General features: G+C 39.8%; 1 protein-coding gene across 4 annotated transcripts in view; it reads left to right on the top strand.

The window, feature by feature from the left end:
* EED (embryonic ectoderm development) overlaps window positions 1-11,717 on the top strand; it is a 31,000-nt gene extending 19,283 nt beyond the window's left edge. Inside the window, exons 9-13 of one of the 4 annotated variants that reach the window (XM_061406036.1) lie at window positions 155-260; window positions 1,412-1,486; window positions 10,137-10,295; window positions 11,038-11,111; window positions 11,383-11,717. In XM_061406036.1, coding sequence (XP_061262020.1) covers window positions 155-260; window positions 1,412-1,486; window positions 10,137-10,295; window positions 11,038-11,111; window positions 11,383-11,509 — 541 coding nt within the window. In that variant the 3' untranslated portion in view covers window positions 11,510-11,717. Of the gene's footprint in view, window positions 1-154; window positions 261-1,226; window positions 1,312-1,411; window positions 1,487-10,136; window positions 10,296-11,037; window positions 11,116-11,382 lie in introns of those variants that run through there. The other 3 variants (XM_061406034.1, XM_061406037.1, XM_061406035.1) reach the window with 3 other exon arrangements.
* Window positions 11,718-26,999: the final 15,282 nt, after the last annotated feature.

Here is a 26,999-nt window from a genome sequence, read left to right as displayed (position 1 = left end):
GTTGCCAGTAAACAGATCAGAAGGTATTTAGTTTTATAGGAACATAGACAAACTAATACTCATCTGTTTTTCTTTTCAGAGTTTTATAAATCCTAAAAGGAAAATTAGCTTCTGCTGCACATTCTTCTCTTAACTTTTGATGTTTCTATTTCAGGCCATTTATTTCTCAGAAAATTCATTTTCCTGACTTTTCTACCAGAGACATACATAGAAATTATGTCGATTGTGTACGATGGTTAGGTGATTTGATACTTTCCAAGGTATGGTAACTGCTGTTAAGGTGTATTTCCATTGTTGTGTGAGTTGGAACTCTGCAGGGAGCACAGTTTTTTATGCAGTTGATAAATTGTGTAACAGATGGGAAATGGCTTTTTTCTTTTAAGTCTCATGATACTTTGAAAATTCAGAAACTTATTTTAGGCATAAAACATCCTGATGAACTATAATTTGTGCTCCAGTAAGAAAAAAAAAAATGTTAACTTGCAAGATGATATTCTCTGATATCCAGTGTTACTGTAAAATTACCAATATCTAAAGCCAGTAGTAGGGTTTTTTTTTTGGTTTTTGTTTTGAATGTTTGTGTCCATTTTAGTGAACTTACATGTACAAAAACAAACAGATGGAGTTGGCTCATGGGCTCTAGTTTGCCAGCCCCTGCTCTAGTATGTTGATATATATTTTTTCTACTGATAATTTAGGAAAGTTGGTGGTGATGTCATCTGAACATTTAGGATTGTCAGATTTGAACAAATTGCTATCCAGTTTCTTCTTGGTATAGGTTTCAGGGCATTTCACTTTTTCTTGGGTAGAGCCTGATTATTTATTTTTTCCTTACCAATGAGGGTAAAGAAAAAATTTTACTTTTTTATTTTTTAACCTTTGATTTTGAAATTAAATCCACAGGAAGTTTCAGAGACAGTTTAGAGAGGTTTCACACTGTCCTTCACCCAGTTTCTCCCATTGGTTACACCTTATATATACAGTATAGTATCAAATCCAGGAAATTGACATTATAAGTGTATGTGTATGTGTAGTTGTATGTTATTTTATCACATGTGATTTTTGTCATTTTAAGAATGTTTCTGTATGGGACCTTTTAAGATTATTTTTCACTCAGTATAATGCCATCCAAGTTGTGTATATCATAGGTCTCCCTTTTAGTTGCTAAATAGTACCCCATGGTATGGATGTACCACAGTTTATTTAACCTTATTCATCTATTGTAGGACATTTTGGTCCTTTCCAGTTTTTGGCCTGTTACAAATAAAGCTGCTATTGAACAGTCGTGTGTAGGTTTTTGTGTGGACTTACGTAAGTTTTCACTTCTCTGGGATAAATGCCTAGAAGGGCAATTGCTGGGTCATGGTTACGTTTGTTTAGTTTTTTAAGAACCTGCCAAACTATTTTCCAGAGTGGCCGTGCCATTTTACATTCCCACCAGCAATGTATGAAAGATGCAGTGTCTTCGAATCTTCGCCAGCATTTGGTATTGTCACTATTTTTTATTCTAGCTGTTCTGATAGGTGTGTAGTGATACATCATCATGGTCTTAATTTACGTTTCCCTGATGGTTAGTGGTGTTGAACATCTTTTTTATGTGCTTATTTGCCATCCATATATCCTTTCAATGATGTCTCTTCATATCTTCTGCTCATTTTCTAATTGGATTTGTTTTGTTTTTTTTACTGTTGAGTTTTGAAAGTTCTTCATATATTCTAAATCCTATGTCAGATAAGTAGTTTGCAAATTTTCTCTTCCAGTCTGTAGCTTGTCTTTTCATTCTCTTAACAGGGTCTTCTGCTGAGCAAATATTTGCAGTTTTGATTAAGTTTTTTTTTTTTTAATTATTTTTTTATGGATAATGCTTTTGCTATTATTTTGAAACGCTCTTCACTAAGCCCTGGATCCTAAAGATTTTCCCCTGTGTTTCCTTCAAAAGTTTTTATAATGTTTTATATTAAATTTATGGCCCATTTTAAGTTAGTTTTTGTATGACATTTAGGTAGAAAGTTCATTTTTGCCTATAGTTTATCCAGTTGTTCCAGTACCATTTGTTGAAAGCCTGTCTTTCCTCCTTTGGATTGCTTTTGCACTTTTTTCAAAATTGTTTGGCCATGCTTGTATCTGGCTGTTTCTGGTTATTCTATTCTGTTCCCTCTACCAGCACTACATACACCGGCTTGATTATTCTAGCTCTGTAATAAGTCTTGGAATTGGTAGAGTGATTTCATCCACTTTATTCTTTTTCAAAATTATTTTTGTCTAGTTCCTTTGCCTTTCTATATAAGGTCTAGAATTATCTTGTCTACATTTACTGAAAATCTTGCTGGAATTTCTTTGAGGGTAAGGAACATTTTAATTGGAGTTGTGTTAAACCTGTGTATCAATTTGGTGGTGAATTAATATCTACTCTGCTTAGTTTCTTGTCCTTGACTGATATGTCTGTTCATTTATTTAGACCTTCTTGGATTTTTTATTATCAGCATTTTGTAGGTGTTTTTAAGTATAATTTTTTTTATTTTGTTTTTTGGGTGTGGTGGGGTTTTTTGCTGCACAGGCTTTTCTCTGGTTGTGGCGAGTGAGGGCTGCTCTCTAGTTGTGGTGTGTGGACTTCTCGTTGCAGTGGCTTCTCTTGTTGCAGAGGACAGGCTCAATAATGCAGTGCATGGGCTAAGCTCTGTGGCATGTGGGATCTTCCTGGATCAGGGATCGAACCCATGTCTCCTGCATTGGCAGATGGATTCTTCACCACTGAGCCACCAGGGAATCCCCCAGCATTTTGTAGTTTTGAGCATGCAAGTCCTGTACCTACTTTGTTAGATGTATACCTTAAGTATTTCTCTTTTTTGAGTGACTATAATAAATGGTATTTTTGATTTCCATCTCTTTGTGTTCATCGCTAATATATAGAAATAAATTTATTTTTGTGTATTAATCTTGAGTCCTATCTATTTTAACTGCTTACAGTTCAAGAAGGGTGGTTTGAGGGGTTTTTTTTTTTTTGGCTAATTACTTGGGATTTTCTACATAAATCATTTCATCTCTAAATAAGGACAGTTTTTGTATATTCCTTTCTGAACTGAATTTTTAAAGAACTTTCCACTTCTTGTCTCATTTAACTGACATGATTCTGGCACTACATTGAATAGCAGTGTTAACTCATTAATGACTGGGGAATTTTTGCAGAAACTAACTCCTGTGGCCGGTGATATTTATTTTGACTGGTCAAAAATTAGTTCTGTTATTTCACTAACACTGTACAGGTACCTGTGGTCAGTTACACCTTACATACCTATAATTCCTCCAATTTTTGTGAAATGTTGTCTTCAATCCACTCTTCTGTAGAAGTACAGGAGCAGTCTCCAGCACTGTTGCATTTTCACTTTGTATCAGAATCTATCACTAAGATTTTTTGTTGGTCTGATATTCACATCATCTGAATTAGAACTATATTCTGGAAGAGCTATCATCTTCTGAGACACTAGTATATATGTCACTTAGACATAGAACGTATCCGCATAAAATTCACTGAAAAATTCTTCCTCAAAATTTCATGACATGTCACTTCTGAAAATTTTATGTTTATAATATACAGAGTTGGAACAAAATGTAAGTGATAATGACAGTCATAAGTTGTATGATGAACCCTTGGTGCAGTTTAAGCTCTAACAGCTTCACATGCTGATATTGATTGTATCACTCTAAAAACATTGATAACATCTCCAGTCAATAGCATTCAGGTAACAAAAGATATATTAATATGTCTCTGGTCAGTAATGTGTTAAGAGCAGACTTCCTAGGCTTGTTTCTGATGTTAAAGGGGTAAAGAATTCAGTCTTTTGCAATTACACATATCAGCTGTATGATTCTTTTTTAGTACTTATTTTTGGGCTGTGTCAGGTCTTAGTAGCGGCACTCGGGACCTTCGTCACCTCGTTCAGGATCTTTCCTTGTACCACATAGGTTCTTGGTTGTGGTGCGCGGGCATAGTTGCCCTGCGGCATGTGGGATTTTAGTTCCCCCCGCCAGTGATCAAACCACTGTCCCCTGTATTGCCAGACACTCTAGACCACCATGAAAGTCCTAGCTGTATGATTTTTGTAGATGTTCTATAATCCAGTTGAGAGTTGTTCTTTTTCCTAATTTTTTCAGAGTTTTATCATGAATAGGTGTTGAAGTTTGTCAAATGCTTTTTCAGCGTCAATTGATATGATCATTGTTTTTTCTATTTTAGCCTATTAATGCAATGAAATAAGTTTACTTGGTCATGCTGTATAATTCTTTTTATATGTTGCTGAATTCTGTTTGCTAATATTTTGTTAAGAATTTTATGTGTATTAATGATATATAATATTGGTCTGAAGTTTTGTTAGTTGTCTTTGTCTGGTTTTGATATCAATAATACTGGCATTAGGGCCTAAAAATTTTTGAGGAGGAATTTAAAAATTAAAAACTTGATTTCCTTAAAAGTGAAAAGGTTGTTCGAATGAAGTTTCATATTGGGTGAGTTGTGGTAGTTTGTGCTATTTCAGGAATTGATCCATCCCATCTAATAGAAAATTTATGTGTAGAGAGCTGTTTGAGTATTCCCTTATTATCCTTTTGATATCTGCAAGGTCTTTAGTGATAGCCCCTGTTTCATTCCTGAAATCAGTAATTTATGTCTTCTTCTCTTCCGTCAATCTTTTTAGGAGTTTGTCAAAATTATTTTGTTACCTCCTGTCTCCCTTTTTTTAGTTTCCTATGAGTGTATTTTGTTTTTCTGTTTGCTAGTTTTGGGAGCTTAGATTATTTAGTCAAGACTTTTCTAATGTAAGCTTTTGGTGCTATAAATTTCCCAGTCAGCATATGCAGTGTGGTATTTAGTTTTTGGTAGTGGTTTAGTCACTAAGTCATGTCCGACTCTTTGCGACCCCATGGACTGTATGTAGCCTGCCAGGGTCCTCTGTCCATAGGATTTTCCAGGCAAGAGTACTGGAGTGGGTTGCCATTCTCTTCTTCAGGGGATCTTCCCAACCCAGGGATCAAACCTGGGTCTCCTGCAGTGCAGGCAGATTCTTTACTGACTAAGCTACTAGGGAAGCCCATTTAGTTTTTAGGTGTTGGAAAATTTTCATTATCTTTCTCTTACTGATTCTAGTTTGATTCCATTTTGGTCAGTCGGTATATATTCTTTATGATTTTGATTCTTTAAAATTTTTCAGATTTGTTTTATGACCCTGTTTTGGGTATGTTCCATGGGAGCTTGAAAAGAACGTGTTCTATTGTTGGGTGGAGTGTTGTGTAAATGTCAGCTAGATCCTATTGGTTGCTGCTGCTGCTAAGTCGCTTCAGTCCGTCCGACTCTGTGCGGACCCCATAGACGGCAGCCCAACAGGCTTCCCCGTCCCTGGGATTCTCTAGGCAAGAACAATGGAGTGGGTTGCCATTTCCTTCTCCAAGATCCTATTGGTTGAGTATGGTTGAATTCTTCTGTTTCTTTGTTGATGTCTGTCTGCTCTTAAGTGCTGAAGTCTTTAACCTTAATCATGAATTTTTCCCTTTCTCCTTCAGTTCTGTGACATATTGCAGGTCTGTTGGTTAGCATATACACATTTAGTATTGCTTTTTCTTGGTAGCTTGACCCTTTTATCATTGTGGAAGGTCCATCTCTAGCTCTGGTAGATTTTTTTGCTTTGATGTCTCCTTTTATCTTGTAGTATAGCCGTTCTTTCTTTCCTTTAATTAATGCTTACATGGTATATCTATTTCAAACCCTTTACCTTTAATCTACGTGTATTCTTACATTTGAAGTGAGTTGCTTACAACATACAGTTGGGTCATACTGTTTTTTAATTCACTTTGAGAAACTGTTTTAGCTTGTAAATTTAGACTGTTTATATTTGAGCCTTAAACTTACCAATTGTTACATTGTCTGGCATTTAATTTTTTTTTTCATTTCTCTGGGTTTTCTCCCCTAAATTCCTGTAGGTTATATGCACATATTTTAAAATTCCAATTTGATTTATCTGTACTACCTCTGAGTGTATTTCTTTGTGTAGTTTGTTTTGTTTTTATGTTTGCTCTGAGAGTTGCAGTATATGTATGTGATCATCAGTATATCAGCATTTTACCACTTCAAATGCAGTATAGGAAGCTTATCTCCCACTTTGTCCTGCACTTATAATTGTTTTAAATATTTCCTTTACAATTGAGAACTTTGTTAAATAATATTACAATTTTTGCTTGAACCATCAAGCAGAATTTAAAAACTTGAAGAAAAGGAGAATTTTGTGTTTACTCATTTTGCTTTTTCTGTTCATTCCTCCTTTCTAATATTCCAAGATTCCTTCTTTTATCATTTCCTTTCTGTTCGTAGAACATTCTGTAGCTGTTGATTTAGAATGTTGACAGATTCTTTTAGTTTTTCTTAGTTTAGGGATGTCCTCATTTCCGGTTTATTCCTGAAGTGTATAGAGGATTCAGTAAATCCCACAGTTCTTTCTTTAAACATTTGAACACTGTTGTTCCCCCTCTTTCTGGTCTCTGTCATTTGTAATGAGACATCTGCCACCATTGGAATTGGTTTTTCCTTATAGCTTAGGTATTCTTTCTGACTTAACTGCTTTGGGGATTTTTTTTTCCCTTTATTTTTAGTTTTCAGAAGTTTGACTGTGCTCAGCTTGATATTTATGTCTTTGAGGGATTCATTTACTGTCTTGAATCTTGGATCTGTAGGTCTTTAGGGGACATAATTCATCCCAAATATGGGGATTTTTCAGCCATTACTCAAATTCTTTTTTTATCCCCCTTTTCTCCCTGCTCTCCTCTAATGATACTTTAGATTTTTTGTTTGGTCCCTGAGACTCTGTCATTTAATAAGTCTGTTTTTCTTTTTTCAGTTGGTAACTTCTTTGTTCAAGTCTTGTTCAAATTGGGTAATTTCTATGTTCTAACTTTAAATTTACTGACTCTCATCTCTCTTCTGCTGGTGAGCCCTTCAGTTGTTCTTTGATTATAGTATTTTTAGTTCTGAAATTTCCACATGGTTCTTACCTTTTCTCTTTTTTTGCTGAGACTGTATTCTAAGTGTGTTTGTAATTTCTTATTGAACCATTTTTTTTTTCCAGATTTTGAACTTTTAATTTTGTATTAGGGTGAAGCATTTTTAAGATCAGTTCAGTCACTCAGTCGTGTCCGACTCTTTGCTTTAAAATCCTTGTCAGATAGTTCTAACATCTGTGTCATCTCATTGTTTGTGTCTCTTGTTATCATTTCTCATTCAAGTTGAGATTTTACATTTCTTGGTATGAAAAATGAATTTTGATGGAGATATGGATAATTTGGGTACTGTTAGGAAACTTGGGCTCTTATTTAGCTCTCTTACAGCAGGCTTCCTTTGATAAATTTTCAGCTGTAAAGTGAATGCTGCTTCATGATTGGCAGGTGGCAGGGGACATTCCCCACTTGGTTGACTTAGTGGTGATGTCTCTTTTCTAAGGGGCAAGAGTTTAGGCTTTTCACGGGGACTCTGCTGACACCGCCCTAGCAGGGAGGGGTTTGGAGCCCGCATGACTGCTCCCTGGGTGGTCTCAGCTGACACTGTGGTAGGTGGTTGTGAACATCCTGGCGCTCTGTTCAGTTCAGTCAGTCAGTTCAGTTGCTCGGTCGTATCCGACTCTTTGCAACCCATGGACTGCAACACGCCAGGCCTCCCTGTCCATCACCAATTCTCTGAGCTCACTCAAACTCATGTCCATTGAGTCAGTGATGCCATCCAACCATCTCACCCTCTGTTGTCCACTTCTCTTGACACTCTGCTGCTGCTGCTGCTAAGTCGCTTCAGTCGTGTCCGACTCTGTGTGACCCCATAGATGGCAGCCCAACAGGCTTCCCCGTCCCTGGGATTCTCCAGGCAAGAACACTAGAGTGGGTTGCCATTTCCTTCTCCAGTGCATGAAAGTGAAAAGTGAAAGTGAAGTCGCTCAGTCGTGTCCAACTCTAGCGACCCCATGGACTGCAGCCTACCAGGCTCCTCCGTCCATGGGATTTTCTAGACTCTTTGCTACCTTGCCTCTAATACAACCCCAGCCAGAGAGGAGGAGGAGTCACGCCATTACCATGAGGAGTAGGGAGGAGTCAGCAGGGTATTATGTACTTGAAGTGTTTAGTTACCACCTGTGAGAAGGGATCCCCACTGGGACTGTGCTGGTTGGTATGTGGGCGGGTCCACAGTTTTTTCTGTGGTATTGTTTACCTGAAAATTTTCTCTTATGCTGGGTTGCCACTTTACTGATCCTTTGGAGAGAGTAGGCTTTGGGGGGCTTTGTTTTGTCTTTAGCTTTGTTGAGTCACTACCTTCTCTAGCATGTAGTCTGGGATACAGAAAGGAGGCAAAACCAAGGAACTCAGTGTCCCTCATGTCCCAGGGTCCTTAACCAGTCTGCCTCCTCCCTGCCCTTCAGACTTTTAAGTTGTATTTAGTGAGATGAATAGGGAAAAGTACCTCTACTTCATTGGTTGCTGGAAGCAGATGTAAAAAGGCAGTAGGTCTAAAATTTCTGCTCTTAGAACTTAATCAGATGATAGGAAAAGATATCTGCATTTTAGCTAAGAGGCTGAACTGAGTATTGGTGGTCTCAAATCTGGCTCCACATGAGAACTACTGGGAGGACATTGTAAAAACAGATTCCTAAGCTTCGTCCCCATGTATTCTACATCTGGCACAAGGACCTGCGGATTTGTAATTGTTAGAAACTCTCTGGATGACTTTCAAGTACAGCCATCCATTAGTGTGGGTAGACTCTTTTTACCTCCCTATGCTTTAGCTCTCTGTGAGGGGACTCTACTGACTAAGGGTCCTTTACCAGTACAGTCAGTAAGAAGCACTTGAAGAGCTATGTTACAGTTCTGCTGCTTTGGCCTCCTGTCTCAGAAATTGTGATTCAGTGGGGTTGGGACCAAGATGTGTTTTAAAGAAAGCTCTACAGGCTGTCAATCCAACTGTGCACTTAAAAGAGTCACCAGACTGGGTGCTCTCTAAGGTACTTTACAATAAAGAACTTGTATAATGGATCTGTAACCCTGGGATTTTATATAATCTAAAAAGGGCAGAGAAAAAAAAAACATGTTCTTCACTCCCTAATCTCCCTATGACCCCGCTGTTAAACCATTGAAATGCCAGTGAACCCCACAGGGCTACCATATGTGGTTGTGTGGAATGTGTCCTGTAAAATTCCAGTAAGCACCCTTCACCTCCACCAGTTTCTCAGTCCTGGGTCTGAGATAATGAGGTCAGACAGTTCTTTTTTGTGGGAGGAGCTGTTCTCTACATGCAGTTTTCAGCATTCTCTGGCCTCTGTTAACTGGAAGCCAGAAACATTGCCAAAGATTCCTTAACTGGCAAACCACTAGCCTACACAGTAATATAAATAGCGCCCTCTGTGTTGCATTTTCTTCTCCCATTGTATTCTCCACCACTCGCTACTAAAGTAGAATGTATGTAAAGATTTCACTGTTGCAGGACAGAGAAGGTGTAACTCAGCCCATTTCACTCCCATCCCCTTACCAGTGTTGGGATATTGAATCACTGCTTTTATTGCCTTTTGTATAATCCGATCTGTAAGGCCCCTTCTATGAATTCATTAGCTTTCCTACAACATCTATTGAGTACCTACCATGTAGTACAGATACTGCAGACGAAGGATTAATAGTTAACTGTATAAAGGGAACCACAGGAGATTGGAACTGCAGGAAATTAGAAGTGAAATAGAGAAAGATGGAATTAGCAGGGGTCATAGTGAAGAACCGTGTATTCTAATATGTTTGTAACTTTATCTTTGCTATAAAATACTTAAGTCTCTGTATGCTGAAGTAGTTAAGGCTGAAACTTGGTTTGGAAGAGAAGTTGTGACTTCAAAAATGAATATTCTAGATAGTGTAATGCTTTTGTATTGTTAAAATCTGTTGATAATCTGTAAGTGTAGATACTGATTCTTGCAAATACAAATGAATATGTTTATCATTGGACTCAGTTGAGGGATAACCAGGTTTAAAGAGCTGTGAATTCTGAAATGATAGTTGAGAAAAGCTTTGTAATGTTTAAAATTCAGTTCTACAATTAACATTTCTTTTTTATCTTGTGTCTTTTTTTTAAGTCTTGTGAAAATGCCATTGTATGCTGGAAACCTGGCAAAATGGAAGATGATATAGATAAAATTAAACCCAGTGAGTCTAATGTGACTATTCTTGGGCGATTTGATTACAGCCAGTGTGACATTTGGTACATGAGGTTTTCTATGGATTTCTGGCAAAAGGTAGCAACATATTTTACATTTTGAAAGTATTTGACTTAAAACCATGCAATTTTAGTTTTCTCTGAGTGCATCTGTGTTCTCTTTCCTCTTTAAGTGTAATCTACCTTGATTTTTTTGTATTGTTTGCTTTGGCCTTTGATGTTATTTATTCTCCCCTTGTGGCTCTGCACACCATCTGCAGTGCTTATTATAGATGAAATTGACAGGTGTCGGTGGTGGCAGTTAGGTGTTTACTTTCTATAACATCTGTTAGTAAGATTTAATGTTTTGGTGATTGGAATTTTCATCTTATATAGAAAACCAGCATGGAAGATAGAGACAAAATATTAGTTATCTAAAATTTTACAGAAGTTTGGTATTATAATTTTATGGTAACAAATTACTTGGTTATTTCTTGCTATATGAAAGCTTTGGAAATTTTCTGTGGCTTTTATTATAGTTCTTTAGAGCAGAATGAAGAATATATGCTAATTATGTACATTGTATAGTTCTTCAAAAATTTGCAAAATGGTTTAATTTATTCAGGACACCTTTGTGAAGTATTAGTTGCTCTTATCTTCGTTTACAAATCAGAAATATAAGATGCAAAGAAATAACCAAGAGCATTGCCACAGGGTGGAGCTGAGATGTTTCTGCAATAAGAAAGATATCTTAGGATTGCTTGAAATCTTTATAGCTTATATTAATAATTTGATAGGTTTTTGTTTTGTTTTTGATGGGTTTTTAAAATATGTTTATACAGATGCTTGCATTGGGCAATCAGGTTGGCAAACTTTATGTTTGGGATTTAGAAGTAGAAGATCCTCATAAAGCCAAGTAAGTATTTAGAAATTCCTCTTCGTAATTTCTGACTTTTCCTTCAGAGTGTTGTCACTATAGAGTAAGTAATTGATACTTAAAATGCCATCCTTAACATCATTTGTAACATTTACATTCTCAGCATATTGTAAAGTATTTCTCTTTTATTCTAATAATAATTGTTTTTCCTGAGTACTTTGGTAGTAAGTTACATTCACTGGTTTTAAGTTTGATACTGACAGCATTGTGTGTGTGTGATATTTAACCTGTTGTCATGTTTTCTCCCTAGATGCACAACGCTGACTCATCACAAATGCGGGGCTGCTATTCGACAAACCAGTTTCAGCAGGGACAGCAGCATTCTTATAGCTGTTTGTGATGATGCCAGCATTTGGCGCTGGGACCGACTGCGATAAAGTACTTTTCCCAATCAAAATTAGCGTGTGTTTTCTGTGTACAATAGAACTAATGTATCCTGCTAGTAAGGGCACATAGAGCATTTAGAGTTGTCTTTCAGCATTCAATCAGGCTGAGCTGAATGTAGTGATGTTTACATTGTTTACACTCTTTGTACTGTCTCCTGCTCAGACTCTACTGCTTTTAATAAAAATTTATTTTTGTAAAGCTGTGTGTTACTTTAGTTTGTTTTATTCATTGTGATGCAGTGTTGAAAGTAATAAAATTACACCTTATCTTTTTTCAGTGATGATGATTGTTTTATTTGCCTAATGGAAAAAGTTATAAAACATAGTGATTAAGTATAAGCTCTGGAACTAAACTGAATTTTAATCTTGGCTCTGCCATTAACTGACGTTGGATAATTAAAAGGATCACGTGATTTAATACATGAGAAGCAATTTGAACAGAATTTGACTCACCAAACCCTTAGCTTTATTGGAAATTGTATTCCTGTGGTTTTATATTTCTTAATGATTTGTTCTATACTAACTTTGTAATAAGCAGTCTATAAGAGTTATATAATATTTTATCTTTACAGTTAGGAAACATTGCCATTTGATTTACAACTTCGTCATTAGTAATCTTAGTGGAAATATCATCATAGCAAGGGAGGAGAGGACACAGCAGCTTAAATGCAGTGGGTTGAAAAATGAAGGAAATGGAGAATGTGTTTGTATAGTGAGTTCTTGTCCCCTTTTCTAGAAGAGTATTGGTTAAAACAAACAAGCAAATTGATATCATAGGGTTGAAATACTTAGTGATTTTGTCCCAAACATAGGGTACTTTGGTTATATTTACGGAAAAGAATAGAATTAAAATACAAAGAAGAATAGGATTAAAATACAAAGGCCATAAAAATTCTCCAAAGAGGACCAAGATGACATAAGGAGCATTTAACCAGAAGCAGAAGAAAACCTGAGCAATCATACAGGTAAGGTAGAAGGTGAAATGAAGGGAACAGCGTACAATACAAAAGAATGAATTTTGTCCAGCCCAGTACAGAAGTACTGTACAGTCCAGTACAGGAGTCTTTGTCTACATCTCTGATTATTTCCTTAGGCTCATTTGTCAGAATTAATAGGTGAAAGGGCATTTTTGTTAAGGAACCAAGTTCATTTGCTCCAACAGTGTAGGTTTCTGAACTCATGAACCTTTTCTATAAATACATTTCTATGAATATATCACTATTTAATGTCTTCTGGACATGGTAATTGCTTCTTACTATTTGCTGTTACATTTATTAACAGCCCAGTGCAGAAGTCTTTGTCTACTCTGATTATTTCCTTAGGCTCATTTGTCAGAATTAATAGGTGAAAGGGCATTTTTGTTAAGGAACCAAATTCATTTGCTCCAACAGCGTAGGTTAGTGCTTCCTGAGGTTTTTGTTTTTAGTTCCTTTGTATATCTCTGTAGATGAGAGGTCAGCTAACTTTTTTCTGACCTCTGTAACAGCCAGATGTAAATATTTTAGTGCAGTCTCCATGACGTGTACTCAGCTCTGCTGCTGTAGCATGAATGCAGCCTTAGACATTACATAAACGAGGCTCACTGGTGCCAGAAACACTAGTTAACAGAAATAGGCAGTGGGCCATATTCAGCTCACAAGCCATTCATTGTTATGGATGTTAGCTATTAAAACAAGAAACCTCAACGAGGCCCCTAAGGTTGCTAAAAATTGAGGTTAACTAGCTTACGATCAAAGATCACCAGACAGAAAATGAAACAAGCTGCTGTGACAGTTTAAACAATTTGCAATATACTGAGACCACTAAAGATTTCAGAATTATCAGAATACAAAGTCACATTTAAAATCAAATTCTTGTGTCCTCTTCCTTATTTTCCATCAGTTTACCTACTTGGTTTGTTGTATTTCTCCCACTAGGATGTGGACTTTCTGAGAGTAGATGGGTTTTTTTCCCTTCTGTTTCATTTCACTGGTATAACTGCAGTACTTATAACTTGCATTTGGTGGGTGCTCAATAAATACTTGTTAAATGAATGAACATTTAAATAAAAGATGCAGTCACAAAAATAAGCAGTAAGAGACTCCCAAGATGGAACAAGAGGAATTGAAAAGTAGAATTTTCTGAAAATGAAAAGTATGATTATTGAGATAAACTCAGTGGATGGGTTAGACAGTAGATTAGACACAACTGGAATAGAGATAAATTAACTGAAAGCCTAATTACTTAGAATGTGGTGTAGTAGAGAATCAAAATGGGGAATACAGAGTTAAAACTGTAGAGGATAAAATGAAAAGATCTAATGACACTTTTAACTGGAGATCCAGGGGGAAAAAAATGAAGGATAAGTAATAATTTGAGATTATTCTTTTACTTGCTTCCAAATCCTGCAAGCCAGGCTTCAGCAGTACATGAACCGTGAACTTCCAGATGTTCAAGCTGGTTTTAGAAAAGGCAGAGGAACCAGAGATCAAATTGCCAACATCTGCTGGATCATCGAAAAAGCAAGAGAGTTCCAGAAAAACATCTATTTCTGCTTTATTGACTGTGCCAAAGCCTTTGACTGTGTGGATCACAATAAGCTGTGGAAGATAAAATCTTCAAGAGATGGGAATACCAGACCACCTGACCTACCTCTTGAAAAACCTGTATGCAGGTCAGGAAGCAACAGTTAGAACTGGACATGGAACAACAGACTGGTTCCAAATAGGGAGAGGAGTACGTCAAGGCTGTATATCGTCACCCTGCTTATTTAGCTTATATGCAGAGTACATCATGAGAAACACTGGGCTGGAAGAAGCACAAGCTGGAATCAAGATTGCCGGGAGAAATATCAACAACCTGAGATATGCAGATGACACCACCCTTATGGCAGAAAGTGAAGAGGAACTAAAAAGCCTCTCGGTGAAAGAGGAGAGTGAAAAAGTTGGCTTAAAGCTCAACATTCAGAAAACGAAGATCATGGCATCTGGTTCCATCACTTCATGGCAAATAGATGGGGAAACAGTGTCAGACTTTATTTTTTGGGGCTCCAAAATCACTGCAGATGATGATTGCAGCCATGAAACTAAAAGAGGCTTACTCCTTGGAAGGAAAGTTATGACCAACCTAGACAGCATATTCAAAAGCAGAGACATTACTTTGCCAGCAAAGGTCCGTCTAGTCAAGGCTATGGTTTTTCCTGTGGTCATGTATGGATGTGAGAGTTGGACTGTGAAGAAAGCTGAGCGCCAAAGAATTGATGCTTTTGAACTGTGGTGCTGGAGCAGACTCTTGAGAGTCCCTTGGACTGCAAGGAGATCCAACCAGTCCATTCTAAAGGAGATCAGTCCTGGGTGTTCTTTGGAAGAAATGATGATAAAGCTGAAACTCCAATATTTTGGCCACCTCGTGCAAAGAGTTGACTCATTGGAAAAGACTGATTCTGGGAGGAATTGGGGGCCGGAGGAGAAGGGGACGACAGAGGATGAGATGGTTGGATGGCATCACCAACTCGATGGATGTGAGTTTGAGTGAACTCTGGGAGTTGGTGATGGACAGGGAGGCCTGGTGTGCTGCAATTCATGGGGTCGCAAAGAGTTGGGCACAACTGAGCAACTGAACTGAAATGATGATACCTAAGTGCCAAGTGGGCATGTATGATAGAAAAGGAGAGCGCTGTTGGTCCCAACAGCTTCCATACCATCATGTCTCCTGCTTCTACTGCAGTCGTAGCCACTAATGTGCCATCTGCTGAAGTTTCTACCAGACCTGGAACTTCACCCCTATCTGTATCCATGTCCTGAGAAAAGGCTTCCACAGTTAATTTCAAGCTGGATGAGCAGCCAACTGATGCCATATCCCTATTGTAGTTTTTTGGGGTGAGGCAAGGTGCTCACTAGGACAGGTGAGCCTTCTGCAGCATAATTTGAACGACAGGAAGACGAAGTCCCTGTGTGGTTTTGTTTCTTGAACAATGGGATCCAAGGACTGGCATTCCTACACTATGCATCTACCCAGGGCTAGATGCTTGATCTAAACTCCCTCTTTTGTCATTCGCCTCAGGTAGTCAGTCCAACAGTATGAAGAGCCACAAATTCTCCCTTTAATTCCACATTGTGGAGCCCATTTTCTTGCTCAATTACAACTACACTTCCAATAGCAAGGGAAGGTGCACATTTAGCTCACCTGGACCTCCAATCCAAAAAGGAACAAGAAACCGTGTTCAGCGGTGGTGTTAAGCACTGACACTCTCCATGCATGCCAACATTATGCTCACTGCCCCGAGGGAGCCAAGGTCATGACACACGCGTGGGTAAGGGACATGTGATTCTTGTCTGTGGAGATCAGAACGAAGTCTTCCCCGAGCCCATTGTGCTTTGGAATCTGTTGTGCTTTGTGGGCCTCACATACCCAGCTCTTTGAAAAGAAATGTGGAATAATCCAAGAGGGACAGCATGCTATTGATCTTGTTTCTAGTCCTGAAGGCAGGGTCAGCTACATAATTTGCAGGGCCTAGTGCAAAATGAAAATGCAAGCCTCTTGTTTAAGCAGCAGGAAAAATGTAAGATGCTGAAATTCTAAGCTTTTCCCCTTCTGTGATTTCTTAACTTGTATTTTTAAAATTTTCAATGCCACTCCAAGTTAAACTCCTATCAACACAAATTTTATTATTCATCTTTATATTATATAGCAACAGTTTTAAGTGCAAACAAAAGCATTTAACTCCTTTGTGGAATCATTGAAATTACACAATTGGTATTTTGTAGCTCATGCATTCATGTGTATTTACTAGTGCAGTGGGAATGTTGGGCAAAAGTAACTCAGCTTTTTATTTCACTTCTTGGTACAATATATTCTACCAACATGCCCTGTGTTTGATGTACTGATGTGTAAGGACAAACTGAAAGGAAGATAAACTGTTGATTGCCCTATCTCCATTTTCTTCAACGTCATAAACTGTGGTGCAAGTAGTTGGCTAATAAGGGCTTCCCAGGTGGTGCAGCGGTAAAGAATCTGCATGACAATGCAGGAGACTCTATCAAGAGAGTCTTGAGTCTCTCTTGAGTTGCAGCTGCAACCCCTCAGTCGGGAAGATCCCCTGAAGAAGGAAATGGCAACCCATTCCTGTATTCTAGCCTGGAAAATTCCATGGACAGAGGAACCTGGAGGGCTACACTTCATGGGGTCGTAAAGAATCAGATGCAACTGAGCACACAGTTGGCTAATGTGAGGAACTGATAAGCAAGAATAGGGTTTCTTGGTTGTTTGACTTTCCTAAAATGTCTTATCTTTGTTGAAAACAAATGTCAAGATGGGACAACAGAGCATCATGCTAAGCATCTTCCTGATCTCAGTGTTCTGCACGACTGCATTGGTCACACGCTCGTGAAGCTGACCCTGCCGGGGGCTGACCTGAAACCCCGTGCCTCCCTTTTCCCAGCAGCTCCACGTGGTACTGACATCTCTGTTGACAGGTTCTCATTTCTTTTACGAACTATTCAGTCTTGTTACCAGTCTCTTTCTGTTGGTGTCTTTGGTCCATTTAAATAAAGTGAATAGGACAGTTATCCATGTCCCTGTGGTCCCACATTTGCCCCAAAGAAAAGCAATTGTGTTTCTTTTAGCAGTAGGAAATCGGGGAGAAGCTGGGAACCATACTGTACTCTGTGGGGAGGAGACCAGAGTCCCAAGAAACGGGTTAAAAAAGGACTAGGTGTATCATTCTACTACCAAGTAATGATTATAAAGGTTGTTTTTTTTTTGTTTGTTTGTTTTTTAAGCAAATGCCTGAGAAGGGCAGAGGTCTAAAGAATTAATGGTCACCTTGTCCAACATTCTTAAAGAATTAAAGTGTTCACTTGAGGCAAAGGGGACAGTCATTCTGCTTAATCTCATCTTCAAACTAGGATGAGGTAATCTAGGATGTAATTTTTGAACCTAAAAAAGAATATGCTACCCACAGTGAGACACAGCCTATATATAGTATATCCCAATCACACACACATATAAGTTCCATGAGTCAATCACACAAAAGTTCCATTAAATGATACACTTTACATGTATTCTGAAATTTTCTTTTTTTCTTGTAATTTTGTTGAGACTCACTACATTGATTAACCAGCTCGATAATGGATCTCAGTCCACAGTTTGAAACACACTGATCTAGAGGAAATGAGTCTAGACGGCTTTTACAAAGGAGACTGGGAGCAGAACTCACATTTTACAAGCAAAAGTAAAAAAATACTACATGGTCTCTTTAACCACTGAACGTATCTCTAACCCTGTAAAGTTTCTAACTTCCCCTACTTTCATTAATCACCTGTGGGTTTCCCCTGTTGTCATTTTGGAATTGAGCTGGTGGATTTCTGAAGAGATTCTTGGTATTTTGTGGTTAGTTTCTGATGTAGACCAAGACTTCGGATGTAAAAGCAGACTCATTTCACCGTCCTCACTTCAGTCACCCCAGGCTGATGCGAAATGTGTTGGGTGGGCCAAAAAGTTCATGTGGGTTTTTAAGCCACATGGAGAAACCCGAATGAACGTTTTTGGCTAACCTGATAACAAGTTGGTTGATTTCTGTGACATTTTTGTGTGATGAGTTGAGGGAGTGTGCATTTGTGTTTAATTCTAAAACTAATCATGGGTTGTCAGAAAATCCTTGTGAGAAATGTCTAACACTGTATTGGCCATTATTTGATTTTTTTGGATGCAAAATCACTTTTAAAAAAATATTTATTTTTAGCTACGCTGGGTCTTTGTTGCTGCATACAAGTGTTCTCTAGTTGCGGCAAGCGGGAGCTACTCTTGGTTGCGTTGCGAGGGCTTATTGCAGTGGCTTCGCCTGGTGGAGCCCAGGCTCTAGGCTCTCAACCTTTGGCAGCTTCGGTACACGGGCTCAGTAGTTGCCCTCCAGGCTCTAGAGCACAGGCTCAGTAGTTAACCGTGCACAGGCTTAGCTGCTCTGCAGCACGTGGAATATTCCCAGACCACGGATGGAACCCATGTCCCCTGCATTGGCAGGCGAATTCTTAACCACTGGACCACCAGGGAAGTCCACAACGTCACTTTTTAAACTGCTAAAATTTTGCATAAAAAAATATTTATCTTTCTGAAAGACTAATTGCAAAGCAAGGTTTCATAATCCCAGCTCTGAGTAGCTTACCTATGTCACTGCATTGTTTGCCTCAAGTCCCGGAATAAAGCTGGTTGCCACAGTGGTTGTTAACTCTTGCAAGTCAAAACCCTTTGTGAAGCACCCTCTAAAATAATAATTTATTACCTTTGCCTTAAAGTGTGAACTCCTAGTAGACAGGAGAGAATCACTTATGAATAACTTAATTGGCCAGGTGTGCAAAGCATTTCATTAATCAGGTCACTGTATTAACTTGTGCCCTGCGATGGTTGCCACATGCTGGTCTGTGGAAAGAGTGTGTGCACCAGACTCATTACAGAGCATATGACTTATCTCTGAGTCTCAACTTGAGAGAGTCAAATTCAGTATTTAAAAAAAAGAACAACTCACCCAGGTGATCCTGATACACAGATTGTGCTTACCTTAAGCCAGCCCCCCACAACTTTCCATAGTCATCTGAAACTTTCTCATGTGGCTAACCAGTACCTCCCAGACGCGTGTTCAGGGTTACTGGTGGGAATGGAGGGGAATTGTTAACAGTTCTGCTGTCTGCCGAGTCACCTCTGTGTCTGGGATTTAGCACTGTTTCTGTCCCAGGTCTCAGACTGGGACCTGACTCGGCTTCCTGCTAGGACTCCCCTCTTTCTATAGCCTTTCTCTCTAGCCTTATGGGCCACAGCCAAGATCAGGACATCCAAGAAAGCAGCTGTAAATAGGCTGGAGGTTGGCAGGGACAGGTCAAGGCCCCACGTAGACGGGTCTCTCTCTTCTCCGGGGCCAGGGTCCCCACTTAGCCAATGCCCTTTCTCTTTTCTTCTGGTGGCCTTGAAAGGCTTGGGCAGAGGCTTTCCAGGAAGTCAAGTTGTTTTCTGCATTCGATTAAATGTTTATAAAGAATTTCTACCTCCCTGAGTCACTGCCTCTCTTCTACTTCCCTTCATATTATCTCTTGTTGAAGCTCTCATTTTAGCATCCCACAGAAATGCATGCACTGTTGTGTTTCCCTATGTTATGAAATCAGTGCTAGAGAAAGAGCTATTGAAACACACAAGTGTTTCCTTAGTTTTTGAATCTCAATCTCAACACACTGGCTCATAGTAGACATTCAACAAAATTCGAAATGAATGAAAAATGAGCTAAACTTCTCTGGTGATCCAGTGGTAGAGAATCCACCTACCAATGCAGGGCATAGGGGTTTGATCTCTGGTCCAGGAAGACTCCACATGTCATGGGACAACTAAGCCTGTGAGCCACAAATACTGAGCCTATGCACTGCAAGTAATGGAGCTAGTTCACTGAGAGCCCCTGTTTCATAACCAGAGAAGCCACTGCAATGAGAAGCCCACGTACCACAGCTGGAGGGTGGCCCCCCTCACGCCAAGAAAGACCCAGTGCAGCCAAAAAATAAGAAGTAAAAAAATGTTTAATGTTGAAAGAAAAACCAAAACCCAAGAAAAATGAGCTAAGAAATCTTTGCTTAAGTGAATTTCTAATGGCTTTCAGGCATATGGGCTACAAACACACACACTCACAAACACACACTCAGTTTATGAACAGAGACATGAACACCACTAAGCCTTTGTAAAGCTGTCCTGAGAAAAAAAAAAAAAAGAGAAGATTTGTGCATCACTGGCCTTAATATTCTTAACCCCTAGCACATACAATGCCTGGCTTCTATTTTCTTTAGCAATGTTTTCCAAATTTTAACATGCATCAGAATCATCGGGAAGGTTTGGTAAATCCCACATTGCTGAGCCCCATCCCAGAGTGTCTTATTCGGTAGGTTTGGGGTGGGGGCCAGAGAGTTTGCATTTTTAAAAGGATCATGAGTCTGTTGATGCTGTTGGCCCAGGGACCACACTTTGAAAACCACTGAATTTTCCATCATAGTAGCTGTACTATTAGTTGAGTACTGACCATCTTATTCCCTACCATGTACTATGCTAAGTTCCTTATATGAATTATTTTACTTACCATTCAACAACTTCATGAAGAATAAATTATTGTCCCAATTTTACAAATGAGGAATCGGAGGAGTAACGTTGTTAAATACTTTGCCGCAGTGTTGTAAGTGGCAGGCAGGGCTGAGATGTGAACTAATTTCTAACTCCAGGGCCCCTGGTTATAGGCATGATGACAGACAACATAGTTTATGTGTTTTAAGTAAATATCCGACAATGTGCAGACCAGTAATTCCTCAGACGGATGCCAAGTCATATCTACCCCTGGACAGCTACCAAACACCAGCTCTACTGGAGCAAGGGGCCTGATCACCCTTGTTCCTATTTTCCTTTTTTATATCTAGAGCCTAGAAACAAACTCTCCCATTCTAAGTGCGCAATAAATCGATACGTGTTTAAAATTAGTGCATATTTAAAGCATCTAGTTCTGGCAAAAAAATCCTTTTCTGAATAAAGGAGGAACATGTTCACCTGTACAGACTGAGTGTTCAGATTCTTGAGTAGTGGTGGTAGGCATTTACTTTACTCCAGCATTAAGACCTCTGAATGGGCTTCCCTGGTGGCTCAGTGGTGAAGAATCTGCCTGAGTGCAGGGAACACGGGTTTGATTCCTGGTCTGGAAAGATCCCACATACCATGAGACAGTTAAGCCCACACACCACAACTACTGAGCCGGGACTCTATAGCCTGACAGCCACAGCTACTGAAGCCCACGTGCCTAGAGCCTGTGCTCTGCAACAAGAGAAACCACTGGAATGAGTTGTGGTGAGCCGCACTAAAGAGGAGCCCCTGCTCACTGCAACTGGAGAAGGCCTGCATGTTGCCACAAAGACCCAGCACAGCCATAAAATAAATACATTTAAAAAGAAATTGTCATTTAAGAAAAAAAAAAAAAAAGACCTCTGAACTAGAAAGCTCTAGTATGTATAAGATTACACGGGTTGGTGTTTCTCAAAGGGCAGTTCCCAGACCAGCAGCATTAGCATCACTTGGGAACTTGCCTAGGGGCTGCCAGACTTAGCAATAAGACACAGGATGCCAAATTAAGTTTGAATTTCAGATAAAACAATAAATAATGCAATACTTAGCAACAAGCGTGTGTGTGTTCAGTTTCTTGGTCATGTCCGACTCTGTGACCCCCACGGACTGTACAGACCACCAGGCTCCCCTGTCCCTGGGATTCTCCAGGCAAGAATACTGGAGTGTGTTGCCATTTCCTCCTCCAGGGGATCTTCCCTACCCAGGGATGGAACCCGCGTCTCTTGAGTCTCCTACGTTGGCAGGTGGGTTCTCTACTACTGCGCCTCCTAGGAAGCCCCACTTACAACATACTTATAATTAAAAGTTATTCACGATTTATCTGAAATTCACATTAAAGATATTGGCAACTCTTAACTGGTTAGAAATTAAAATTGTCTAACTCCAGACCTGCTGAATCAAGTCTGGAAGCCCATCCATCAGTGTTTGAACAAACCCTACAGTTGATTCTGTCAAACTTGAGAGTGAAAACCACTGCTTGGTTGACCTAAAGCAGGCTCAGCCGAATCTGGCCAGCAGTCCTTGGGGTCAAGTTTTCAGGACACAGCCACACCCTTCATTTTACTTATTTTACTTACTGTCTTATGTATATACTTTTAAGTTCCCTGCCCTCTGGGAACTTATATTCTAGTTGTGGATGGTTGTGTTAATTCTATCCTCAGCTTTAATTAACAACGAAGTCAGCTAAAATTGGATTAAACAATAAAGGAATGTATTATCTTGCATAACCAGAAGCACAGAAGGAGGGTGTTCTCTGGGGCTGCTTGGTTCCACAAGTCTTGGTGTTACAAGGGCATGTCAGCACAAAGACCTTCCAGCTCAGGAAGCCCAAAACATTTGTTACCTGGCCTTTTACAGAAAAACATTTATTTGACCTTGAACTATTTATTGACCTTGTCAATTTTTCAGTTGACAGAAGCATGTCCTCAGCCTTCTCTAACAGGTGCTGGAAGCTGGGACAGCACAGATGCTGAGGTTCTGAATTTATGGAAAAGTCCCTTCTAAGCTCCCACGCAGGCATTGCTGTGGTCTTTAGCTCCTAGCGGGGAAGCTGGCAGAAGAGGGGTGAGTGAGCAGATAAAGGAGAGTGCCTAGTGCCAGAACACCTGGCTGTGTGCACCCTCTGCTGGAGAGTTGGCAGAATATTCTGGAACACAGACCATCTCAACAAACGTGCAGAGAATCTACTATCCGCACGGTACTGGGGGAGCAAACAGTCCTTTTCCTGAAGGGTTCACAGCAGGAATAGTCAGGCTTGGGGACTTCCCTGGTGGTCCAGTGGCTACGCTCCCAATGCAAAGTGCTCGGGTTCGATCCCTGGTCAGGGAACTAGATCCCACATGCTGTGACTAAAGAGATTGCTTGTGCCACAACTAAGACCCAGCACAGCCAAACAAATAAGTAAATATTCAAAAGTATAGTCTCCCTAATTAGATCTTTATGACATCTAATCAAGTGTCAAATGCAGACATACTCAGTGATTATCAATATACTTCCATTCGTTCAGCAAATGAGATGCTTCAGTTCAGTTCAGTTCAGTTGCTCAGTTGTGTCCGACTCTTTGTGACCCCATGAACTGCAGCACACCAGGCCTCCCTGTCCATCACCAACTCCCGGAGTCCACCCAAACCCATGTCCATTGAGTTGGTGATGCCACCCAGCCATCTCATCCTCTGTCATCCCCTTCTCCTCCTGCCCTCAATCTTTCCCAGCATCAGGGTCTTTTCAAATGAGTCAGTTCTTCACATCAGGTGGCCAAAGTATTGGAGTTTCAGCTTCAACATCAGTCTTTCCAAAGAACACCCAGGACTGATCTCCTTTAGGATGGACTGGTTGGATCTCCTTGCTGTCCAAGGGATTCTCAAGAGTCTTCTCCAACACCACGGTTCAAAAGCATCAATTCTTCGGCATGTACTAGAGGGTAGATGCTGAGCTTGTCACCAGAGATACAGCAGCAGGCAAACCAGACTCGTGCTCTGCCCTCTTGGAGCTTATATCCTAGTGAGAGTTGTGTTCATTAGAACATCAGCTGTAACAACAAAGTTATTTTTATCTCTTTACTCTGCCTTCTTGATTGTGTTTTTTTCTCAGATTGTTCTCAGGTTGTTTCAAGATGATTGCTCCAACTCCAGGTGTCATTTTCAGATATATCAAACAGAGAGAGAAAGTGACCAACTTTTCGTGTGACTTTCTTAAGACCAAGAAATCTTTCTCAAAAGCTCGCAGCAGACTTCCTCTCAGGTGTCGCTGACCAGAATTGGGTTATAGGATTGACCCTAAAACAGTCACTGCCAAAGGAATGGAAATTTGTCAATTAGATTAAGCAGGGTCTTCTTCTGGGGCTCCTGAGTCTTACAGAGGAGGGGTTCCTGAACCAAACTGTGGTTAACAAGGAAGAAGGGGGGAAATGGATGTTAAACAGATAACTACCAGTATTCATTATAGGGAAGGAAAATTAATCAATAAAAGGTGATTACAGATAGTGACAGAACTCCATAGAAGTTACCTTTTGCTGCATAACAAAACATCTCAAATTTATTTATCTTATGATTCTGTTTGGGCTGAGCTCAGCTGAGTGATTCTTCTGGTCTTGACAGGGTTCACTCCTGTGTCTGATGAGCTTCAAGTCAGGTAGCTCTGCTCCTGGGGTTTGACTGGTTGTTGGCTAAGGTAATGAGGCCAGATATCTCTTGTTATCCAGTGAGCTATCCTTGGGCTGTTCCTGCAGCAGAGTGACAGAGTTCCAAGAACTAGAGCATCCGCTTGCAAATATTTTTGAGGTGTGGGCGTGGAAAGGGCATAACATCACTTCTGTTGTATTCTTTTGCTCAGATCAAGTAAGAAGGCTAAGAGGGTAAACAGACAGACTCTGTCTCTGGAAAGTCATACTGCACGATCATGGACACAGGAAGAGGAACAATTTGTGCTATTTTTGCAATCTACTTGGTTTGGGAAGATCCGCTGGAGGAGGGCATGGCAACCCACTCCAGCGTACTCGCCTGGCGAGTCCCATGGTCAGAGGAGCCTGGCAGGCTACAGTCCACGGCGCTGCAAAGAGTCAGACACAACTGAAGTGACTTAGCATGTACAGATTCACAGGTGAGAAGATGAGTAACAGCAGAAAGCCATTCAGATCTCCCTTCAGGACAGAACTATCACGTGGAAAGTTTTAAACCACCAATATATCTTTTTCTGAGCTGAACTTCTTGTACCATATGATTGGTATTAATGATTTGTTTTAGGCATCAGAAGTTCAGAGGCTGTGAGGCTGTTACTGAAAACAATAATGTTAAAGAGGTAGAGGCTCACGGAATATTCACTGATGGTAATTTTAAAGATTATACAGTCCACTTCCTTTTCTCACTTTTATAAAATCAGATTTTGTTATTAATATAATATAGGCATATATACAATTTAAAAAAATCAAATATGGTAAAAAAGTTTTTAAGCAAAATACTGTGGTTTTCTGCGCATGATCTATTCCCCAGAAGCAAGCACTTTCAACATTCTTAGCTGTTTCTTCTTCTATTTACCCTGTGCCTATATGCAATTGTTGTTCTATCCTGATTCATTCATTAGTTTTGGCATATTTTGACTATGTTAGAAGAGGATTTTAGCTATCCACACGTCCTTTCTTTTTCTCTCATCTTTCTAAAAAATAAATTTACTTTATAAAGCATAATTGATTTACAATGTTGTGCTAATTTCTGTTGATACAGTAAAGTGATTCATATTCATATTATTTTTCCATTGTTCTCCTATCTTCTTAACGTTGTCTAGTTAACCCACATTTGGAGTTTTTTTTAAGATAGTGGTAACAGGCTAAATAAGGCTCTCCCCAAATAGCCAGGTCCTAATCCCTAACCCTAAATAGTCAGGACCTGTGGATGTTACTTTATTTGGCAAAAGAGATTTTGCCAATGTGATTAAGCTAAGGATCTTGAGATGGGAGATTATGTTGAATTATTTCATTGGATATTAAATGCCATCACAAGTATCTTCTTAAAAGGGAAGCAGAGTGACATCTGACAGAAGAGGCAATGTGAGGGCTGAAGCAAGAAGCCCCTCTGCTGACTCTAAAAATGGAGAAAGCCAAGAACTCAGCTCAAGGATCTGGATGAGGCAAGAGAAGAGATTCTCCCCTAGAGCCTCTGGATGACAACTACAGCCTCGGTGACAACTTGTTTTCAGCCAGGGGAAATTGATTTCAGCCTTCTGACCTCTGGAACAGTAAGAGAATGCTTGCTGCGTTAAGCCAGCAAATTTGTGGCATTTTGTTACAGCAGCCATACAGAACAAATACATTCACGTAAATATTGTTGGGTGCTAAGTCATTTTATTTGCACTGGCCTACATAACTGCCTCTTTTTCGGCTTTAGTATGACTATCTGACTTAGGCTAAGGCTTCCTCCATCCACCAACTCCAGGAAACACCTCTCTCTATAACTTTTCATGTTGTCAGACATGTCAAATAATTGATTCATTTTTTTTCTAACTGAAAAATAAATCCCTTTCAAGAAATTCCTGAATTGGGTGCTCTGGGCTTTATCTATTGGAACTTATCTTGCCATCACTTTTGAAATTCTCTTTATCCTTCTCCTTAGTGGACTCTCTAGTGTTCTGAATCTGGATCTCGTCTCAGGTCTTCCTCTTTATTGTTTCTTCCCTTGTTTGGGAGGAGAACATCCAGTAACTTACTGAGAAAAGGATATATGGGAGGCAATTTTTTTTTTTTTTTTTTTTTTTAGATTTTACAGGTCTGAAAATATCTTTCCTTGCATCCATGCTCAGTCGGCTCAGTCATGTCTGGCTCTTTGTGATTCCATGGACCATTGCCTGCCAGGCTCCTCTGTCCATCTAATATTTCAGGCAAGAATACTGGGTGGGTTGCTATTTCCTTCTCCAGGACATCTTTCCTGGCCAGGGATGGAATCCGAAGCTCCTGTGTCTCCTGCATTGTCAGGTAGATTCTTTACCACCGTGCCATCTGGGAAGCCCAGTCTGTCCTATACTTGGATTGTGGTGTTGGAGAAGACTCTTGAGAGTCCCTTGGACTGCAAGGAGATCAACCAGTCCATTCTGAAGGAGATCAGCCCTGAGATTTCTTTGGAAGGAATGATGCTAAAGCTGAAACTCCAGTACTTTGGCCACCTCATGTGAAGAGTTGACTCATTGGAAAAGACTCTGATGCTGGGAGGGATTGGGGGCAGGAGGAGAAGGGGACGACAAAGGATGAGATGGCTGGATGGCATCACTGACTCGATGGATGTGAGTCTGGGTGAACTCCGGGAGTTGGTGATGGACAGGGAGGCCTGGTGTGCTGCGATTCATGGGGTTGCAAAGAGTCGGACAGGACTGAGCGACTGATCTG

The sequence above is a fragment of the Bos javanicus genome, chromosome 29 (genome assembly GCF_032452875.1).
Source record: "Bos javanicus breed banteng chromosome 29, ARS-OSU_banteng_1.0, whole genome shotgun sequence".
Classification (NCBI taxonomy): domain Eukaryota; kingdom Metazoa; phylum Chordata; class Mammalia; order Artiodactyla; family Bovidae; genus Bos; species Bos javanicus.
This window is presented reverse-complemented; position numbering and strand designations above follow the sequence as displayed.